Source organism: Lagenorhynchus albirostris, chromosome 1, assembly GCF_949774975.1.
Source record: "Lagenorhynchus albirostris chromosome 1, mLagAlb1.1, whole genome shotgun sequence".
Classification (NCBI taxonomy): Eukaryota; Metazoa; Chordata; class Mammalia; order Artiodactyla; family Delphinidae; genus Lagenorhynchus; species Lagenorhynchus albirostris.
This window is the reverse complement of record NC_083095.1, coordinates 114,192,954-114,210,917: the sequence shown is the minus strand read 5'-3', so window position 1 is coordinate 114,210,917 and position 17,964 is coordinate 114,192,954. Positions and strand designations below refer to the sequence as shown.

The 17,964-nt window shown below is 37.1% G+C and overlaps 2 protein-coding genes across 5 annotated transcripts in view; one reads left to right on the top strand and one right to left on the bottom strand.

Annotated features, from left to right (window-relative positions):
* Positions 1–381: 381 nt before the first annotated feature.
* PIERCE2 (piercer of microtubule wall 2) lies at positions 382–6,660 on the bottom strand. Its single transcript, XM_060169357.1, has 2 exons — positions 6,517–6,660; positions 382–729 (listed from the first exon to the last, which is right to left on the bottom strand). Exons 1-2 carry the CDS (start codon positions 6,532–6,534, stop codon positions 382–384), a joined length of 366 nt encoding a protein of 121 aa, XP_060025340.1. The 5' UTR covers positions 6,535–6,660.
* A 301-nt stretch (positions 6,661–6,961) lies between these two features.
* The window catches only part of CCPG1 (cell cycle progression 1), a 39,150-nt gene continuing 28,147 nt past the window's right edge, over positions 6,962–17,964 (top strand). For 2 of the 4 annotated variants that reach the window (XM_060150304.1, XM_060150274.1), the window contains exon 1: positions 6,962–7,077. The gene's annotated coding sequence lies outside the window, so the exon portion shown is untranslated. The other 2 variants (XM_060150294.1, XM_060150284.1) reach the window with 2 other exon arrangements.

Sequence of the window (17,964 nt, the reverse complement as noted above, 5' to 3'; positions counted from 1 at the left end):
GAAATAACAGAAAAGTAGGAAATTACTCATCAGAATCTTCCTTAATTCAGTTTTCAAAATTACAGTTCCTGTGTTCCTTTGTCTTGATAAATATACTCAGTAGACAGTTGAGATCCTGAAAGCCTTTTGAAGCTTTTGGACTACATGAACTAAATAAAGCTAGGTATAATAAAATGCTTTCTACCTTTTATTCTATTTTGAACACATTTTTATTTAAGAAGTCACTGTCATTCAGTTATCAGTTGAAATGCTTTATTTCTTAAAGGTATTTTTTAAAAAATAATTCAAATCTTTTTATATTTCAAATTAGCTATCCTAGCCTTAGATTTAAAACTCATTTTTCCTGAGTATATTTTCTCTTTATTTAAGAGTAATATATTTTCATAGAGTGTGTTGAAAATTAGGAAAATCAAGGGTTCTTGTTCTGTCAGGCGCAGTGTTTAGAGTGTTATTTTGATAAAATCCAGTAGCTCTGATATTGCTTGAAAATACTTGGTCCTTTGGAGTATAATAGCAGGGGAAAAACTGTGGCATGGTTAAAAATTCACCATAATTACTTGAATTGGTTTTATACATAATCATCTTAGGTTTTGATAGTGAGGTAGCTGTATGGAGTGTCTTTGGGTCCAACATACATGAAAACACAGGATTGCCAGGGTTCACACAAGGAGGCAGTTGTTCAGGTTTCATTTCTGTTTCTGAATTTGAAGCTGAAGTAATTTTCTTATCCTAAAAGATAAATGCATAAAATAATTCTCAATTATAAAGTTCTGAAAAAAACAGAATTATTTAAACTTAGCCCTAAGCCTTTCTTACCCCACTACTCACAAAAAGTGACTCGAAAAAGATCAAAGACAAATGTAAGATCTGATACCGTAAAACTCCTAGAAGAAAACACAGGGAAAAAGCTCCTTGGAGTTGGTCTTGGTAATTTTTTGGATATGACAACAAAAGTACAAGCAATAAAAGCAAAAATCAATAAGTGTGACTACATCAAACAAAAAAGCTTCTGTGCAGCACAAGAACAGCAGAAGGAAGAGGCAGCCTTGGAATGGGAGAAAATATTTGCAAACCATACATCAGATAAGGGGTTAATTTCCAAAATATCTTTAGAACTCATACAATTCAATAGCAAAAAACCAAACAATATAATTAAGTAATGGGCAGAGGATCTGAACAGACATTTTTCCCGAAGAAGACATACAGATGGCCAACAGGTACATGAAAAGATGTTCAACATCCTTAATCATCAGAGAAATGCAAATCTAAACCACGATGAGATATCAATCCACACCTGAAGAATGGCTATTATAAAGTTAAGAGAGAATAAGAGTTGGCGAGGATGTGGAGAGAAGGGGACCCTCGTGCACTGTTGGTGGGAATGTAAATTGGTGCAGCCACTGTGGAAAACAGTATGGAGGTTCCTCAAAAAACTAAAAATACAGGACGTCCCTGGTGGCGCAGTGGTTAAGAATCCGTCTGCCACTGCAGGGGACGTGGGTTCGAGCCCTGGTCTGGGAAGATTGCACATGCCGCGGAGCAACGAAGCCCGTGCACCACAAATACTGAGCCTGAGCTCTAGAGCCTGCGAGCCACAACTACTGAACACATGTGCCACAACTACTGAAGCCTGAGTACCTACAGCCTGTGCTCCACCACAAGAGAAGCCACCACAAAGAGAAGCCTGCGCACCACAACTAGAGAAAGCCCGCGCACAGCAACGAAGACCCAACGCAGCCAAAAATAAATAAATAAAATAAATAAATTAAAAAACAACCAGAAAAACTAAAAATAGAACTATCATATGATCCAGGAATTCCACTTCTGGGTATATATCTGAAGGAAATGAAATCACATCTTGAAGAGATATCTGTACTCCCATGTTCACTGCAGCATTCACAATAGCTAAGACATGGAAACAACCTAAGTATTCATCAACAGATGAATGGATGAAATTTTGGTATATACACACACACACACAACGAAATATTATCAGCCATAAAAAAGGAAGGGATCCTGCCATTTGCAGCAACATGGATGGACCTTGAGAGCATTATGCTAAGTAAAGTCAGAGAAAGACAAATACAGTATGATCTCACATATATGTGGAATCTGGAAAAAAAAAAAAAGTCAAACTCAGAGCAGAATGGTGGTTGCCAGGGGCTGGGGATGGGGGAAATAGAGAGATGTTGGTCAAAGGGTACAAACTTCCAGTTATAAGAAGAGTAAGTTCTAGGGATCTAACGTACAGTATGGTGACTACAGTTAACAATACTGTATTATATAATTGAAAGTTGCTAAAAGAGTAGATGTTCTCACCATACCCACACACAAAAATTTGTAATTATGTGAGGTGATGGACATATTAACTAATCTTACTGTTAATCATTTCACAGTATATATGTATATGAAAGCATCATGTTGTACCTTAAACTTACACAATATTATATGTCAATTATACCTCAATAAAGCTGGAAAAACAATAGAGAAGAAAACAAAAACTTAGCCCCATCTACTCTCCTTTTGGGAGTCATTTTCTCTGGAGGACATTGAAGAGTACCCATTCAATTATATATATCTGTACAGAGCAAACTTGTCAAAAGTATGTACAAGGTAGCTTTTTAAAATCCTGTACTAGAACTATGAGAATTTATAAAAACGTGTAACTTATAGAGTAAGACTGCAATAGGTCATAGTTCGAAGAGGACGTACAGCTTAATTTCAGAGTGAAAAGGGAATAAGATAAACATTCAGGGATCTTAACCTTGCGGGGGATAGCCATTAAGCAAATAATTATACAACTGACTAATTGTGGTAAGTGCTATGAAGAAAAAAAATTCAGGATATTTATGAAGACATATAGGGGGTTCTAACCTAGTGTGAGGGCCTAGGAAGGCCATTCTGGTGAAGTGTCGCTGAATCTTAAGACTGGAAGGCAAGCGAAGGAAAAGATAGAGGAGGGCACAAAGAAAAAGCATGGCCAAAGTGGAGTAAGTTAGAGTGAAAATGGCTGCAGATGAGAATAGAGGGGCAGGAGCCAGATCCTGAAGGGTCTGGTTGGCTATGTGAAAAGTTTAGATCTTTATGGTAAAAGCAATGGAAAGCTATTGAAGCGTTTTAAGGAGAACCATGTCATGATGTAATATGCTTTTTAGTAAGATTACTTTGGCTGCCGTCAGAGACTTGAATGGATGTGGAGAGGAGCTTCAGTGTTCCATGTGACTGACGATGATGATTTATAGAAGAATGGTGGTATAGAGAGACTAGTAAATAAATTTGAGACACATTTTGGAAGTAGAATTCATTGGACCTGGTGATTGATTGGATGTGGATAGTGAGGAAGAGGGACAGATCAAGAAAGACTCCCACATTTCTGGACAAACATTTGGGTAGATGGTGGTGCCATTTACTACAATTTAATATGTAATTAACATATATAATAAATTTAATAAATATTTAAAATATACATAACTTAGCTATTTGGGGAGGGAGGGAGCAAGATATTACAAAGAATGGGTACAAAAGTGCATATTGCTTTCTAGCAATGCATATAACAAGCTTATCCTTAGTAAAGTCAAGTCTATAAAAAACATCAAGCTTCAATAATGAAGGTGAAAGAATTCAAATGGAACACACTATATGCACCTTATCACTCATTCAACAAATACTGAGTACCCACTGTGTACCAGGCATTGTTAGATGATGGAAAAATAGTGATCAACAATCTAAAGTTCCTAGAACTTACATTTTATTACCTAGAAGACAAGCACATAGGAAACCAGCTCAATAATGTTGGGAAACTGGTTATTTAAAAAAAATGTAGGTCTTCACCTTCAAATATTAGGTGTCACCAGTTCTGGGTTCTGATGTTGCCAGTGATAATAGCTGTGTGACTTTGATAAAATTATTTTGCAAGGATTCAAATTCCTTGTCTATAAATATAAAACAAAGGAGATGGATTAGTTTTTTTTCTTTTTCTAATCTGAGGTTATAAGGGCTCTCCAAATGTAGCAATAGGAAAGTGATTTTCAGTTATTTGAAAAACATGAAGGAAGTGTATATTTACTTGTGATAAGGCTCTTAAAAATGATTGTGGTGTCCATGTAGGCAAAAAATTTTGGTAGTTAAAAAACCCTCCAAATTTGGCAACTTCTGGAATACTTAAGATCTAAGTCCTTCCAGATCAGAAATTATATTATTATATCTAACCTCATAGAGATTGGCAGGGTTCTGTAACTCTGACTTTTTAAGGTTGCATTAAATAGAAGGTTGTTTATATGCATTAAAATTCTTTTGCTTTGAAGACTCTATAGTAGATGCTTGTGATTCATGAGGCTCAGACCCTTTAAGAATTCTAAATCCTTAAAACTAGCAAGCATATAATCTCAGTTTCTCCAACTCTAAAAATGGAGGAAAGAATATTGACCAAGTTGCTGTGTCACGCTTAAATTAGGATCAAATCTGGGTCAGATTAGTTCGGTTCCTCTTAGACTAACTCAGCTCCCTCTGAATTCTTGGGTTATTCTACTTAATGTCTCTGCAAAGTTAAGTTCCCCACTGTCAGGAACCTATTTGTTTTGAAATCTTGAGTTCAAACCTGCAAATGTGAAGTATTTACTCCACTTTCTTTTCTTTTGTTCAGATTTGAAGAAGTATAATAGAGTGTTGGAGGAGTAGCACAGGCAAGAACTTTGTGGCCTAGATTCCAATCCTTTATCATCACTGCACCTTTGTTTTTATATTGTCTGTAAAACTGGGAAAAAAGGGGGAAAAAAAAAACAACCTGCCATAGTTCCTGTGGTTGTGGAAATGAAAGAAAATCGGATGTAAATGATACGCTGCTATATAAATGGAACCAATTTTTAACATTTTCTTTTTTGCAGGTATACTTCAATGCATATGCATGATCTTCCAGAATTCAGTTCTGAAATTTACAGGTTAAGAAAACTTTACAGTAGTGTGCTACCATTTACTAACATTCATTATCTTGTAGGAAGCTGGCAAAGCTGAAAGTAGAACTCATCAGTTCTTGCTGTGTATTCTTTTTTGACACTGCTTATTGTTTTAAATATCAAGAGCACAGACATTGGAGAATAGTAAGTCACCAGAATCCTACGGTATCACAACAGGTCAGCTTTTCTCAAAATGTCTAGGTTCTCTCAGCACATGGAAGGCTTCTTAGGTGGAAGGTGCTGCCCTGTGACTTGTGAGAAAAAGTACCAACCCTAATTTACTTTATGGACACCAGTCAGGTTGCCCAGGGCAACCTCAGTCCCAGAGGTTGTGACTTTCAAATCACCTTCTGCAACTGGCTCTAAAATTCTGATCAACTTTCAATCAAAATGGAATACAGAAAACAGAATCTAGTGAAAATAGAAGACAAATTTTGTTGGCATAATCCGTACCACACAATCTGTAAAAGTTAGTGTCTACCGAAATCTTTTAGACCTCCAGGACAATTCACAAATGTTTACGGACTTGGAAACAAAATACCCCTTGCTTTTACTTTATATCCTAGGCCCTCACTGCAACTTTCTTATTTGGGTTTCGACCTCTTCAAATCTGGTATTCTTAAAATGTAGAGTTCAAAACAGATACAATCAAAAACAAAACAGCCTAATATAAAGAATAATAAAAAGATTACTTTAAATTCTCTGCTAGGTTATACATTGGGTCAGCAACTGTTACTGAAGGAGAAGAAGGTTAATGAAAATTATAAATGAATCTTTTAAAATCGATTAAGTCTAAAATTAGACTGTGCAAGTGCCTTGAAAATCTACAAATAGATGGTATTAGCTTCCTTACTAATTTAATTTTCAGGCTTTCCTAGAATTAGAGAAAACCAGGCCACTTTGACTTTTCCAAGTCTTTTGTTATAAACACACACACATTTTTATAAAGATAAATAACAAGCTACTGAAATAATAAAAATGCCCATTATAGAAGCTGTAATTATAAAATTAAAAAAATATATTTTTTTTGGTTTTGTGTCACAGTTGATGTTAACTACAGTAACAACAAAAGCAAAAAAAACCCTGTAAGTCTAATTTTGAGGCACCCTTTTGTTTCCCCTCAGGCCCACCATCCTCCTTGTTCATGTTTTTCTTAATTTATCTTTTTCTGGCCACAATTAGGTGACAGAGAATTAAACCTTAACTTTCTACTGTTTCCATCAACAGTGAGTATAAATGCACCATATACTTTGTTCCCCTCATATCCTTTTTTGAACAAGACACAATGTAAACAGATGTCAAATTAACAAGGTACGTTTTTCTTGTTCAAAACCATCACGGCATTTTGCAATGGGGCATGAGTTGCATACCATCCCCAATCATCTTTATACCTTCAGAGGCAATTCTGGCTTAATGCAATGCATGTTACATCTGTGTAGCCCAGCGGTTGCCTACAACGGTGGGGTTTTTTTGGAGGGTGGGGGTGGGTGGGAGTGTGGGGTGCCCAAGTTTATAGTAAAGAGTACCGACAGTCAAAAACATCCAGCCCTCTGCCCAAACCCACCCAGTCGCCCTCGGTCATTCTCGATATCTTCTTTATTTTTTTCGGCAAACGCAGTCTTTTCCTGCAGCGGATGGCAAGGCCAGCAAGCGCCGACTTTTACTACACCCAATTAAAGCAGCAAAGAGAAGGCGAACCGTCGGCTGGATGGATACGTGTAAACTAATCGGCCTAATCCCGGGAGCCGTCCTCCAGGGTGGAATCCTTCGGAGAGGCTGTAGCAGGCCGTCTCCACAGTAACCGGCCGCGGCGCCTCTGCAGTGCCGGGGCCCGGATGTTGTGAGGATCACGGCCGCGGGGCCCGGCTTCCGGCAGCCTGCCGGCGGCGGACTGCGCTCCTCTTCGGGAGTCGTAGTTCTTCCCTCCGCCGCCGCCCGGTATAAGGCGAGGGCGGGACTACGAGTCCCGGCATGCGCCGCGGCGCCCCGCCGCCCTCCGCCTTTCGGCTGCGGTCGCCTGCGAGCAGGTTGTTGTTTTTATGAGAGGCGTCACTGCTCTCGGAGCTGTGACCGCCGCCGCCGCGACAGCTAACGCCGTCGGGCGGAGGTGGCGCTGCTCCTTCAGGTACGGCCCTGGGCGAGTTTGGACCCCAGGAGGGGAGTCCGGGCCGACTGTCGGGGTCCTGGCTTAGCCGCCTGGCGGAGGCGGTCGCGGGGTTTCCGCTGAAGGGGGGCTTGACCCTAGGCGCTCGGTGTTTGCGGCCGCCTGGGTGGCCTCCTCGGAAGGCGAGTCTGCATCCCCCGTGGCGGAGCCGGTCCGGTGGTCCTGCAGCCTCGGTTCCCTGCGTTGCAGACGCGAGCGGTGTGCCGGGAGTGTGGGGGAACCGACAGCCCAGGGGACGCACCCGCCTTCTTCCGCTGGGCTGGCTTAAGGCTCTCCTCGGTCCTGATTGATGAGAATCCATATGGTAAGATGTTATGTGCGTCACCCCGCCGGGTTTTCAGCCGGCCGGTCTTTTTTGGTGACGTTTGAGCCCCGTGATGACAGGAAGAGAAAGATTAAATAATGTGTTTGAGATTTCTGCTTGTGAGCGTGGCTGATAATGATCAAATCTCCCTGTCTATCCTGTTCCGCCTCCACCGGTCCCCTTCCTAATCGATAAGCCCTCCGTAGCAGCAGGTCATACCGTGCCTTGTACGCGTTACTGTTTATCTTTATTTAACGAATCAACTTTTTGCCTTTGGGAGCGCCAATTTTAACGAACTCAGCCAATTAGGTACTTTGTTGAGTGGGTGAAATTTGCACTCAGTGTGGCTTTATTAAAAAATGGAATGGAGCCTTCTTGTAGCTAGAATAGGTAATTATTTTAGTACTGCGAATTTTAGGAGGTTTGCCTCCTCAAATAAGGTCACATCTACTGGACGGTACTTGAAATGTCATTATTAGCGCATCGTATCTTTGGCTTAACGTTTGAATCTTATTAGGCCCCACCTTTCTCAGGGGGGTATTTATCACACCTTGGACGCTAGTGTGAATGGTTTACTATAATTCCCTGAGCTATGGTCATAAAGGGGAAGGGAAGGGAGAAAGTGAGGGTATTATTTTAATAAATAATTTTTAATCCTTTACCCAACCTAAGGATGGGATTCTAATTAAAGAAGCTATTAAAAATCGCTCTCAAATAATATTTGAGGGTGTGGGAAATACTAGTTTTTAAATGAAAGTAGGTTAGAAAGTAGTGTAATACTAATTTTGTTAACTAAACCATAGGACTAGAAGTGATTCGATGTCTATTAGAAACAAGACTCAAAGGAGTGTAATAGTTATAAAGTGATTAGATGGTGAAACTACAAATTATTTTTTTCTTTATACTTTTTGGTATTTTCCAAATTTTCTATAGGAAAAAACCTTAATTTAAAGAAAAGGACACAGGTGCAGCAATTCCAGTTATACAGACTCTTTAAACATTAATTTTAAAAAGCAAATAACAACTAAAAACAACATAGGCAGAGCCCCTGTTACTGCATCCACGGACTCTGTGAATAACAAGTTTAAATGTATGTAAGTTAGTTGTTGAGAAGTGACAAGAAATGCATTGGTTGGACTGGAAAGGAAACAAAAAAATATGACAGTAATTCTTAGCATTTGTACATCTCGTCTTATTTTGATCTGTTTTCATTTTGTACAGTAAAATCAAGACAAGATTGCTTACTTTTCTTCAATTAAGGGAGTGCAATCTTGATTATTACTGTAACTCAAGGTGACAAAGCATGGGCATATTAATCTGAAAAGATCTGGGATGTAGCAGGATTTTTCATTTATTATTTGTAAACATTTGCCAGTGGAAATAAAGAAGTTAAACATTATTATAAAATGGGGGCTTTAAGCTTGTTTTCATCAAGTCATTTCAAGTATCAATACTATGTTTTATATGCCTGATATTTTGGATTATGTTTTTGTTTCATTTTCTATTATGGATATGTTGGATATGGTTGAGTAAGTAGCATATTTAGCCCACATTTTGTTTTCTGTCATAAAGAAAGGGCCACATTGTTCTTCGATAGGAATAGTCCATGTATTTTTGCAGTTACCAGTCTTGAGAAAATGGGGTTTACCTCAATTCCAAGTGTCCATTAACTCAATAGAAGAGCCATTCTGAAGCTTTGTTTTTATTTTTTTGCTTTTTTGTTTTTTAAGCTGTAGAAGTCATACTTTGTTTTCTTAGGTTCTTTTCTTTGGAGCCTTGCTTCTCTCCCCAGATTTCAGTTTCTTTTCAATATTTTCTATTGTTTTATTTTGTGTATTTTGTGCCCTTTGTTGGCTCAATATCTCACTAAAAATTTGGGTTCATTTACAGGGCATAAGAAACATTCATAATTACTTAACATGTTTGATTTACTAACTGGTTCCACAGTATTGTGTAGGTTGTGTAATTGTATTTTATCTAAGTTAAATATTTAAAAAATTAGGTGAGTTTGAACTGAGAGCTTAGAAGTAGTAGTTTCTGACATGTAAAGAATATGGACACAGTGCAAGGCCTGTTAAGCCCAGGGTATTTTAAAACAGAAAATGCAGACTCATCTAACAATGCAGAACTACTAGAGGCTGAATTGCTTTTGTGTTTGAGTGGTTAAGATGAGGAAGTTGCCATATTGTAGGCGATAACTTACATTTTCAAGAATTTTCTTCCTGGGAGTTGTGCAGTTTTTGTTTTGTTTTTAAATTTATTTGTAAAAAATTTGTTAAACAGTTTTTAAAGGTTACTTTCCATTTACAATTATTACAAAATATTGGCTCTGTTTTCCATGTTGTACGATACATTCTCGAGCCTATCTTATACCCAGTAGTTTGTACCTCCCACTCCCCTACCCTGTATCGCCCCCCCCAACCACTAGTTGGTTCTCTATATCTGTAAGTCTGCTTCTTTTTTTGTTATATCCACTAGTTTGTTGTATTGTTTATGTTCCACATATAAGTGATATCTTACCATGTTTGTCTGGTAGTTCTGCAGTTTTGACTAAATTAAAATAGTTAAAAAAAATGAGTTGGTTTAAAAGGTCATGTTCGATGTATTGCACTAGATAAACTTGAAAATAAAAATCTCAGTTTGAGTTCTAAGGTGAAATTTAACTCTGTAATATGGGGAGGATTGCAACTAACTGATAGATTGAGAGGATTTTTTTTCCAAGGGGTGTTTAAGGTGTGGAAACCTGCTTAAGGGCTTATAGAGTTTTCTGGAGGAAGTATTAGCAAGGAAGTATTAGTATTAGCAGTAAGTCAGAAATCTAATTTTTCTTCAGTATTTGTCCATAAAGCAGTTTCCTAAAACCTTATTTCTGGTTCATGTTGCCAGCATGATGAAATGTGAAAAAAGAATTGGATTGGGAGTCAGGACGTTTAATGATGTTGACAAATAATTTAACTTATGAGCTTCTATTGTTTCCATTTGTACATAATAAGTAACAGCCATTGCCATACTTCATGGGGTATGTGTGAAGATCAAATCAGATATAAAAAGTCGTATCACTTTGTAAGTGGCAGAGTGATCTACCCATGCCAAGTATTATTGGCCTGCGTAAGTAACATTTACATAAAGCATATTATACATTTGAAGTGTGATGACTTAATGTGATATATATACTTTTGGACTGAGAAGTTTGATGGAAAAAAGTCATATGGGATCTTCATTTGATTTTTTTGATAGTGCTTTTTGCCTTTTACTAGGTTGAAGGGAACCTGGCCCCTTTCCTGACTGTGACTTTGTTCTCTACTGCATTAAAGGTTTGGAAATTGCAGTGTGCTTTTATGGTTCAGCCTTTAATTTTGGTTTTGATTTGTTTTAATTGCACATCTAAAGTATAAAGAAGATCTTCAGTGTAACTTAACAGTAGGAAGTGGATGTTGTTTTTAATGTTCTAAAACAGTCCTTTAAGTTGATTTCATGAACAGTGAGTCTACACAGAATGTCAAATTCCAGGTCCTCCCAGAGATACATTACATGTGTAAGCATTTGTCTTTCAGGGAAAGAGATAGTTTAGAGCTTAGACACTCCTTCTGGGGAAGTCAACCCTATCTGTATTACATACAACATCTGCCCCTTGAGATTAACTTCAAGTTGGGTTGACATATAGAACATTCAAGTAAAAAAGTCTTTTAGAAACTTACAAATCAATTCTGCGGACTTTATGAGAGCAAATATAAGCGAAAGTGAAAGGCAAAGAAACATATAATATATCATGGGTTGGTAATGACTGCTTGTATATTTGATTAGTTGATAACTCAAATAACATCTTTACTAACATTTTATCTAATATTACTACTAGAAAGTAACAATGGGTGTGTACTTGTCTATTATGTACTTAAAAAAATGGAAAACAGAATAAAAATATATAAAATCCCTTTGTTTTCCATCTCTCTGGCTTTTTTCCCAAATGAAAAGTAGAAGAGAGTTGTAAAAAAAAAAAAAATTAGGACAGATTATCCTTTTGTGGAAAGTATGTTTAAGATAAACAAAAAATATAGATATATGATGAATACATATATTTTAACAAGTAAAATTATTAAAAAATTTTTTTGAGAGTAGAAAAAACAACATCAAGCTAGATCCCATTAGTTTTACTTATCTCTGAAAGGGGAAGAGGAGCCAACAGGGCCTGGCAGTGCCCAAGTGAGGGTCGTATGGCGCCTAGTCAAGCTTCTAGATTTACTACTGGCTCTTTCAGGCTTTTCCAAAATTAAGATGTAACAATCCTGGAAAGTCAGGATTCTTTTCAGAATGGGAACACCTGGTGAAAAGGTATTTCCATACTAACAGATATCTTAATTTCCCCCCAGCATTTTGAATTCATATGGTTTACTGCTTTGTTTCAAACTTTTAATCAAAGGTGTAGCTTCTTTTAGATGGAGGCAAAAAGGGATACTTTTATCTTCAAATATGGCAGTAGTTGCTTTTGTTTCCCAATATGAAGGATGTTACATCATAAAAGAAATCTTGTGAAGAAATTGTGTATTGACTCACTTCTTGCAGAATTTGTTTTCTAAACCAAAAAGTTAATTTACTGTATGTAACAGTATTGCTGCCTCTTTCTGGTCATGGATAAAGTGAAATTACTACTATTGGAGATTTTTTTCCAGATACCTATCTTTAGCGATATCGGTGTTTAAATGAAATTCCACTCCATTAAAACTAGGAAAGCCTGTTTGCTATGGACAGGTTATCTTTGAATCCACTTAGAAGATGCATATAACCAAGGGGCAGGACAGCCATTGGACCCACATCTTGATGCCGTAATTACTACACTGTGGACTCTTCAAATCCCTGGGTTATGCTCTTTCTTCTCTAGCATCAGTTTTCTCCAGTAAACTTCTGATACCTCAGATATAAACGTTTTAATATGATTCCCTTTAGTCCTTTAATTTATTCTGAAGAGACTGGTCATCCAGAAGATGATTGGATTTTTGTCAGTCATTCATTTACTTAATATTGGGTTTGTCTTTTCATTTAAAAAAATGTATATTTTTTTCCTGCGGATTATGAAGGTAATAAATAGCTCACTGAAATTTAGCAGACATAATACGTGTAATTATAGTTTTTTTAGATTTGAAAGATACTCTTTAAAATTAGACTAATGCATATAAATTAATATCAATAGGGTTTATTATACATATCATTTTCTGACTTGCTTTTTTCACAGAATATATTATTGATGTCTTTCCATGTCAGGACATGTTGATCTATTTTAAATTTTTAATGGCTGCATTAATAATAGATATTATACATTTTAATTTTAATAAACTCACTCTTGATAGACTTTTCACTTTCTAATTTTGTACTATAAAAATTCAACCATTCTTACACACATGTATATGTATTTTCATATTCATGTGAGTATTTCTACCAGATAAATTCCTAGAAATGAGGTGGATAGGAAATGAAATAGAGATGATAGGTCACAGGGTATCTGCCTGTAAAATTTTGTTATTACAAAATTACTCAAATGATAATAACTATGCATTTTTACTGTTTACAGTACCTATTTTTCTGTATCTGACCTATTAACCTGTTTAATCTTTGTTGATCGTTTAGGCATTAAAATAATCTTGCTACTCTTTGTGTATCTTTCGTAGTAAGGTTGAGCATTTTTTTCCTTATAAGCCATTTTAATATCTTCTATAAATTGCTTACTCATATTCCTTGATAAATTTTCTATTCAGTTTTTTAACCTTTTTCTTACTCATTTATTGGTGTACTTTAAATGTTTTGAAAACTGTTATATATGTCACAGGTATTCTCAGTACATCATTCTTATTTTTATGACTTTTGGCAAACAAGTTTATGATTTTTATATAATAAAAAGCTTTTCCTTTACAATTTCTAGGTTTTGTGTAAAGCTTAGTAAAAAGGTCATCTTTACCCCAGGATTGTAAAACTTTTCTGTTTTGTTTGAGTCTTTTTGTGTGTGTGGTTTTATTTTATATGTTTAAATCTCTGGGCTGTATTTTTACCAGGTGGTCTTAAGCTTTTATGAAGCCTTATCTTAATAATGCCGAACTTTCACAAGGCAAACATGAGAGATGACATCAATCTGAAAGTCTTTTGCAACACCACATTTATGACGTTTAATGGAGAGTATAATTCCTGAGTGATGCAATTTGTCAAAAAACTGATTTTTTCCCCCTTTGGGAGGTAGGAGGGGAAGAACAATGAAATTTACTGTCTTTTTAAATTCAGAAGCGTTTTATGTGAAAATGGCTCTTATCTTTCGCATCTCTTTCATTCTCTACCTTTCACACCAACCATAGAAAGGCTCTGCTGTTTTGAGCATCCAGAATGGCAGCCAGCACTTTAGTTCCATATTCAGAATTACCTGTCAGATCATTTGTCTCTTGATGCTGTTTGGAAGCAATTTAGTTTGGCCTGGGCTTCGTGAAAATATGTTGCAGGATTTATCTGCTATAACAGTTAAAAAGCCATACAAAAACTTACTCTTTTTCAAATAAAGAGTTTACCTGACCATTCTAGCCAATAAGCCTTGGAATCAACTTCCCTAAGGCAGTCTTTTTTTTTTCCCCCACAGCACAGAGGCCTAGTGGGTACTAGGCACTCCTAGGCTAGGCTTATTTATTGCCAGAGTTTGGGGACTGAAATAAGGTTGACATTGTAGATGAAAAAAAAAGTATAAGCTGAGCCTTCACTTAAGATGAGACTATTTGGAAAAAAGAAAGCAACACAGTGAAAGGTTCTTCCCCCACCACAATGAACAGGATTGAAGACCCTTTAATTCCGCAAAGAGATACAGTTCTCACCATTTACTCCAGAAGTGTTTGTCACAATACTTTTTAAAATGTAAATTTGTGCCAAATTACCATAAAGCATAGTGACAGTAACAGTTTTAGATCCTTACTTAGACAGAAAATCTTAGAATTTCTTAAGCTTTTCTGTTTCAACCCCTTCATTGTGGTGCTTAGTGATTTTAGTGGCCCTAGCTCCCTTTTGAAAATAGGCAGGAATAAAAAAAATTCATAATTGTGGTACATTTAAAAGAGGCAAGCTTAAGGGGTGGGGCTAGACCTGGAAATTAGACCTGTAGCTCATTACTATTTCTGATCCTTCAATTCCTGATCTGAGTAAAAATGCTTGTGTGTCCTTTTCTATAGATAAAATAGAATATTAAGCGATTAAAGATGAGAGATTATTATGTATGTATTGTATGACTTCTGACTAGTAGAGAGCAGTTAAAATTTTTGTGCAGTTATAGAGACATTGAAAATTAAATTGAAACTTCTTATCAAAAGCTTTGAACTTAACACTAACTAGTAAAGTAACTCATGGATAAAAGTAATAGAGGCTGCTCTTAGGCAAGCTATGCTAAGAAGTACAGAACTTATGCTGAGAAATAAGAAATAAATGCGATACATTCAGGGGAAGGAGAGATCAGTGTGTCAGAAACATGAAGGAAAACTTCATGGAGGAGACTGAGCCTTAAAGATGGAAATCAGAAGAAAGGAAAGGAGGAAAGCATTCCAGGAAGTGTGACTTGAGTAAGTGAAGACATGGAGGTAGGGCTGTGCTCCTCTACTTGTAGCAAGTAGATTACTTTGATCAGATGAAATAGCCCTGGAGGAGAGAACTAATCGATTGCAAGCTAGGCTAGAGCCAGGTAGTGGAAGCATTTGGATGTCCCCTTAAGAAGTTTGACTTTATTGTACAGAATACTTATTCTCAAGGTCATGGGGAGACTTTTGCACAGGAAGTTTAAAAAAAAATTTCTAGCATTTGGAATAAGTACTGCATGTAACCTGCAGTCAGTTTCATTGTTGCCTGTATGTAAGTGTTCAGGGTGGTTGTGTGTGTTTAGGGAGGGACCAAGCAAAGAGTTGCAAAATAGCACTGTAAAAAGTGGTGAGTACCATTGTAATTAAAACAGCCTTGTTTTGGTGCTGGAATATAGATCATTGGAACAGAATGGAGACTACAGAAACTGATTCATAAATGTATGGGACTTTATGTGACAGAGAGTGGCATTTTAAATCATAGAAAAAATATGGAATATTTAATAATTGACATAATTTCTACCTCACACTAAAAGGGAGAATACCCAGATTCACACATTAAATAACTAAATGTAAAAGCCAAAACTGAAAAAGTATTAGTAGAAAATATAGGAGAACTATTTACAATCTTGAGAGTAGGGAAGACTTTCTAAAGCAAGGTGTAAAATATAGGCTATAAAAAATACCTTATTCTCCATCCTCAACATTTGACTGCATAAAATTTAAAGACATCTATGATAGAAGATATTTTTTTAAATTGAAGCATGCTAGAAAAAAATATTTGCAGTAGGTTTAGCAGTGAATTCATTCATGACCCAATTTATGAAGAACTTCTGAAAATCAACAGAGATAGCCCAATAGGAAAGTGAACATGTGAACATTAGTTCATGGGAAATGAAATAAGGATAGCCAATAAACATAGGAAAAGATGCACAACCCCACTGAGTCATCTGGGAAATGCAAATTGAAATAGGAGATTTACTTTTTTTTGCTCATGACATGATCAGAAATTAAAGATGGTTGTTACATTTTTGGTGAGGTTGTGGAGAAATCGGTACCTTCTTGTGTTGGTGGGAGGTCTTCCCTAACGACCTTATTTAAAATTCTGATCCCTACCCCCTACTCCCTGCGTTCAGTTTTCCCCTTTTGCTTTATTTTTCTCCACAGTACTTGCCACCAACTAACTTAACTACATCTTCTGCTTGTTTATTTCTGTGGGGTTGTTATTGGACAAAAAATAGAATATAAGAGACATTTAAAAAGTTTTTATTAGTTGGGATCTTGGGTCCTCTTTCCTTTATCCAACAGTCTGGTTTAAAGCAGGCATTTCATATCCTCTTGGGGAGATGAAAGTTCCAGAACCTCTGAAAAGCATGATAGAAGTAGGTTCTTGAAAGCTGTCTAGACTGACTGACTCATCTTTGATCACATTTACAGTACAGCAGCACTTTTGGGACCTTTGGTCACAGCCCATTGGTTGGCTTACCTCGGAATTGTAGACGTGTGGGAGAATAATGCCCCCATTCTTCTCCATCGTGTCTAATTCTAGAAGATACAGTAATGGAAACCGTACCTTTTCCATAGTAAAATGTAGCTACTCAGGAATGATGAGGGGCACCATCATATCAGCTAATATTCACTCCAGTTGTATTTTATGAGGTAAAATTAATATTGTTGCTCTGTTATTAGTTTTGACAGCTGCCACCTAAAGTGTAATTTTAAATTACATCTTTGGTCTGTATCTCTCCCCTAAATTCAGTCTCCAGCTGCCTACTTGACGTTTCAACTTGGACGTGATAATAGCTGTCTCAAATTTAATATGTCCCCGATGAGTTTACCAATTTTCCTTTCATAACCTGCTGCTTTTGAAGTCTTCCAGTCTTAATGGCCTTTCCATTCTTGTATTTACTTAGGACGGGGGTCATCCCTCATACCTTGTATTCAGTACGTCAGGAAGCCCAGTTGGTTATACCTTCAAAATATAGGTATAATTTGCCCACTTCTTACTGTCCTTGCTACCACCCTGGTCCAAAGCACCATCATCTCACGTGGATTACTGTGGTAGCTTTGCAAATGGTCTTCCTGCTTCTGCCTTTGCCCCCTCACAGTGCTGTCTCAATAGGGCAGCCAGTGTGATCCTCAATTATTCCTTTCCTCAAAATACTTCTGTGACTTTTAGTTTCACTCAGTAAAAAGTCTTAGGATCTGTAAGGCCCTACATCATTTGTCTCCCACTCCATTATCTCTCTGTCCTCATCTCTTTCCACTTTCCTGGTAGCCCACTTCTCTCCAACCACACAGGCCTCCTTGCTGTTTCTCGTAGATATGGGCTTGGTTCCACCTTTGTACCTACTGTTCCTTTGGTCTGAAACACTCTTTACCCAGTTAACTGCACGATGATTCACTCACTCATTCAAGTCTTTGCTCAAATATACCTTCTTAAGGAAGCTTTCGCTGATCATCCTCTTTGAAATTAAGCCTCTCCAACCCAGCATTTTCTATTCTCTTTTCCCATGCTTTCTCTGTAGTAGGAAATATACCGTCAAATACACTGTGTATTCTACCAGGTAATGCTGTTTATTGGATGACTCCAGTGTGAAAGAGGAAGTGCTTAGGAAAATTGAGATGATTTTTTTTTCCTTTGGCCACACCATGTGGCATGTGGGATCTTAGTTTCCCAACCAGGGATTGAACCCATGCCCCCTACATGGAAGCATGGAGTCTTAACCACTGGACCGCCAGGGAAGTCCCAGAAAATTGAGATGAATTTAATTCAGACTATTGCAATAGGAATATCTCAATGAACCGAGGAGTTTTATAGAGGCAAGTAAACAAGGGACTCAGAATGGGTGGAAGTGAGTCTTACCTGGGATTTTTTGAGGGCAGGTTGGTCCTTTGCAGTTAGCTATCAGTCAGAACACAAAACAGGATGGGGAAATTTCTCAACCTTCCTTGCTT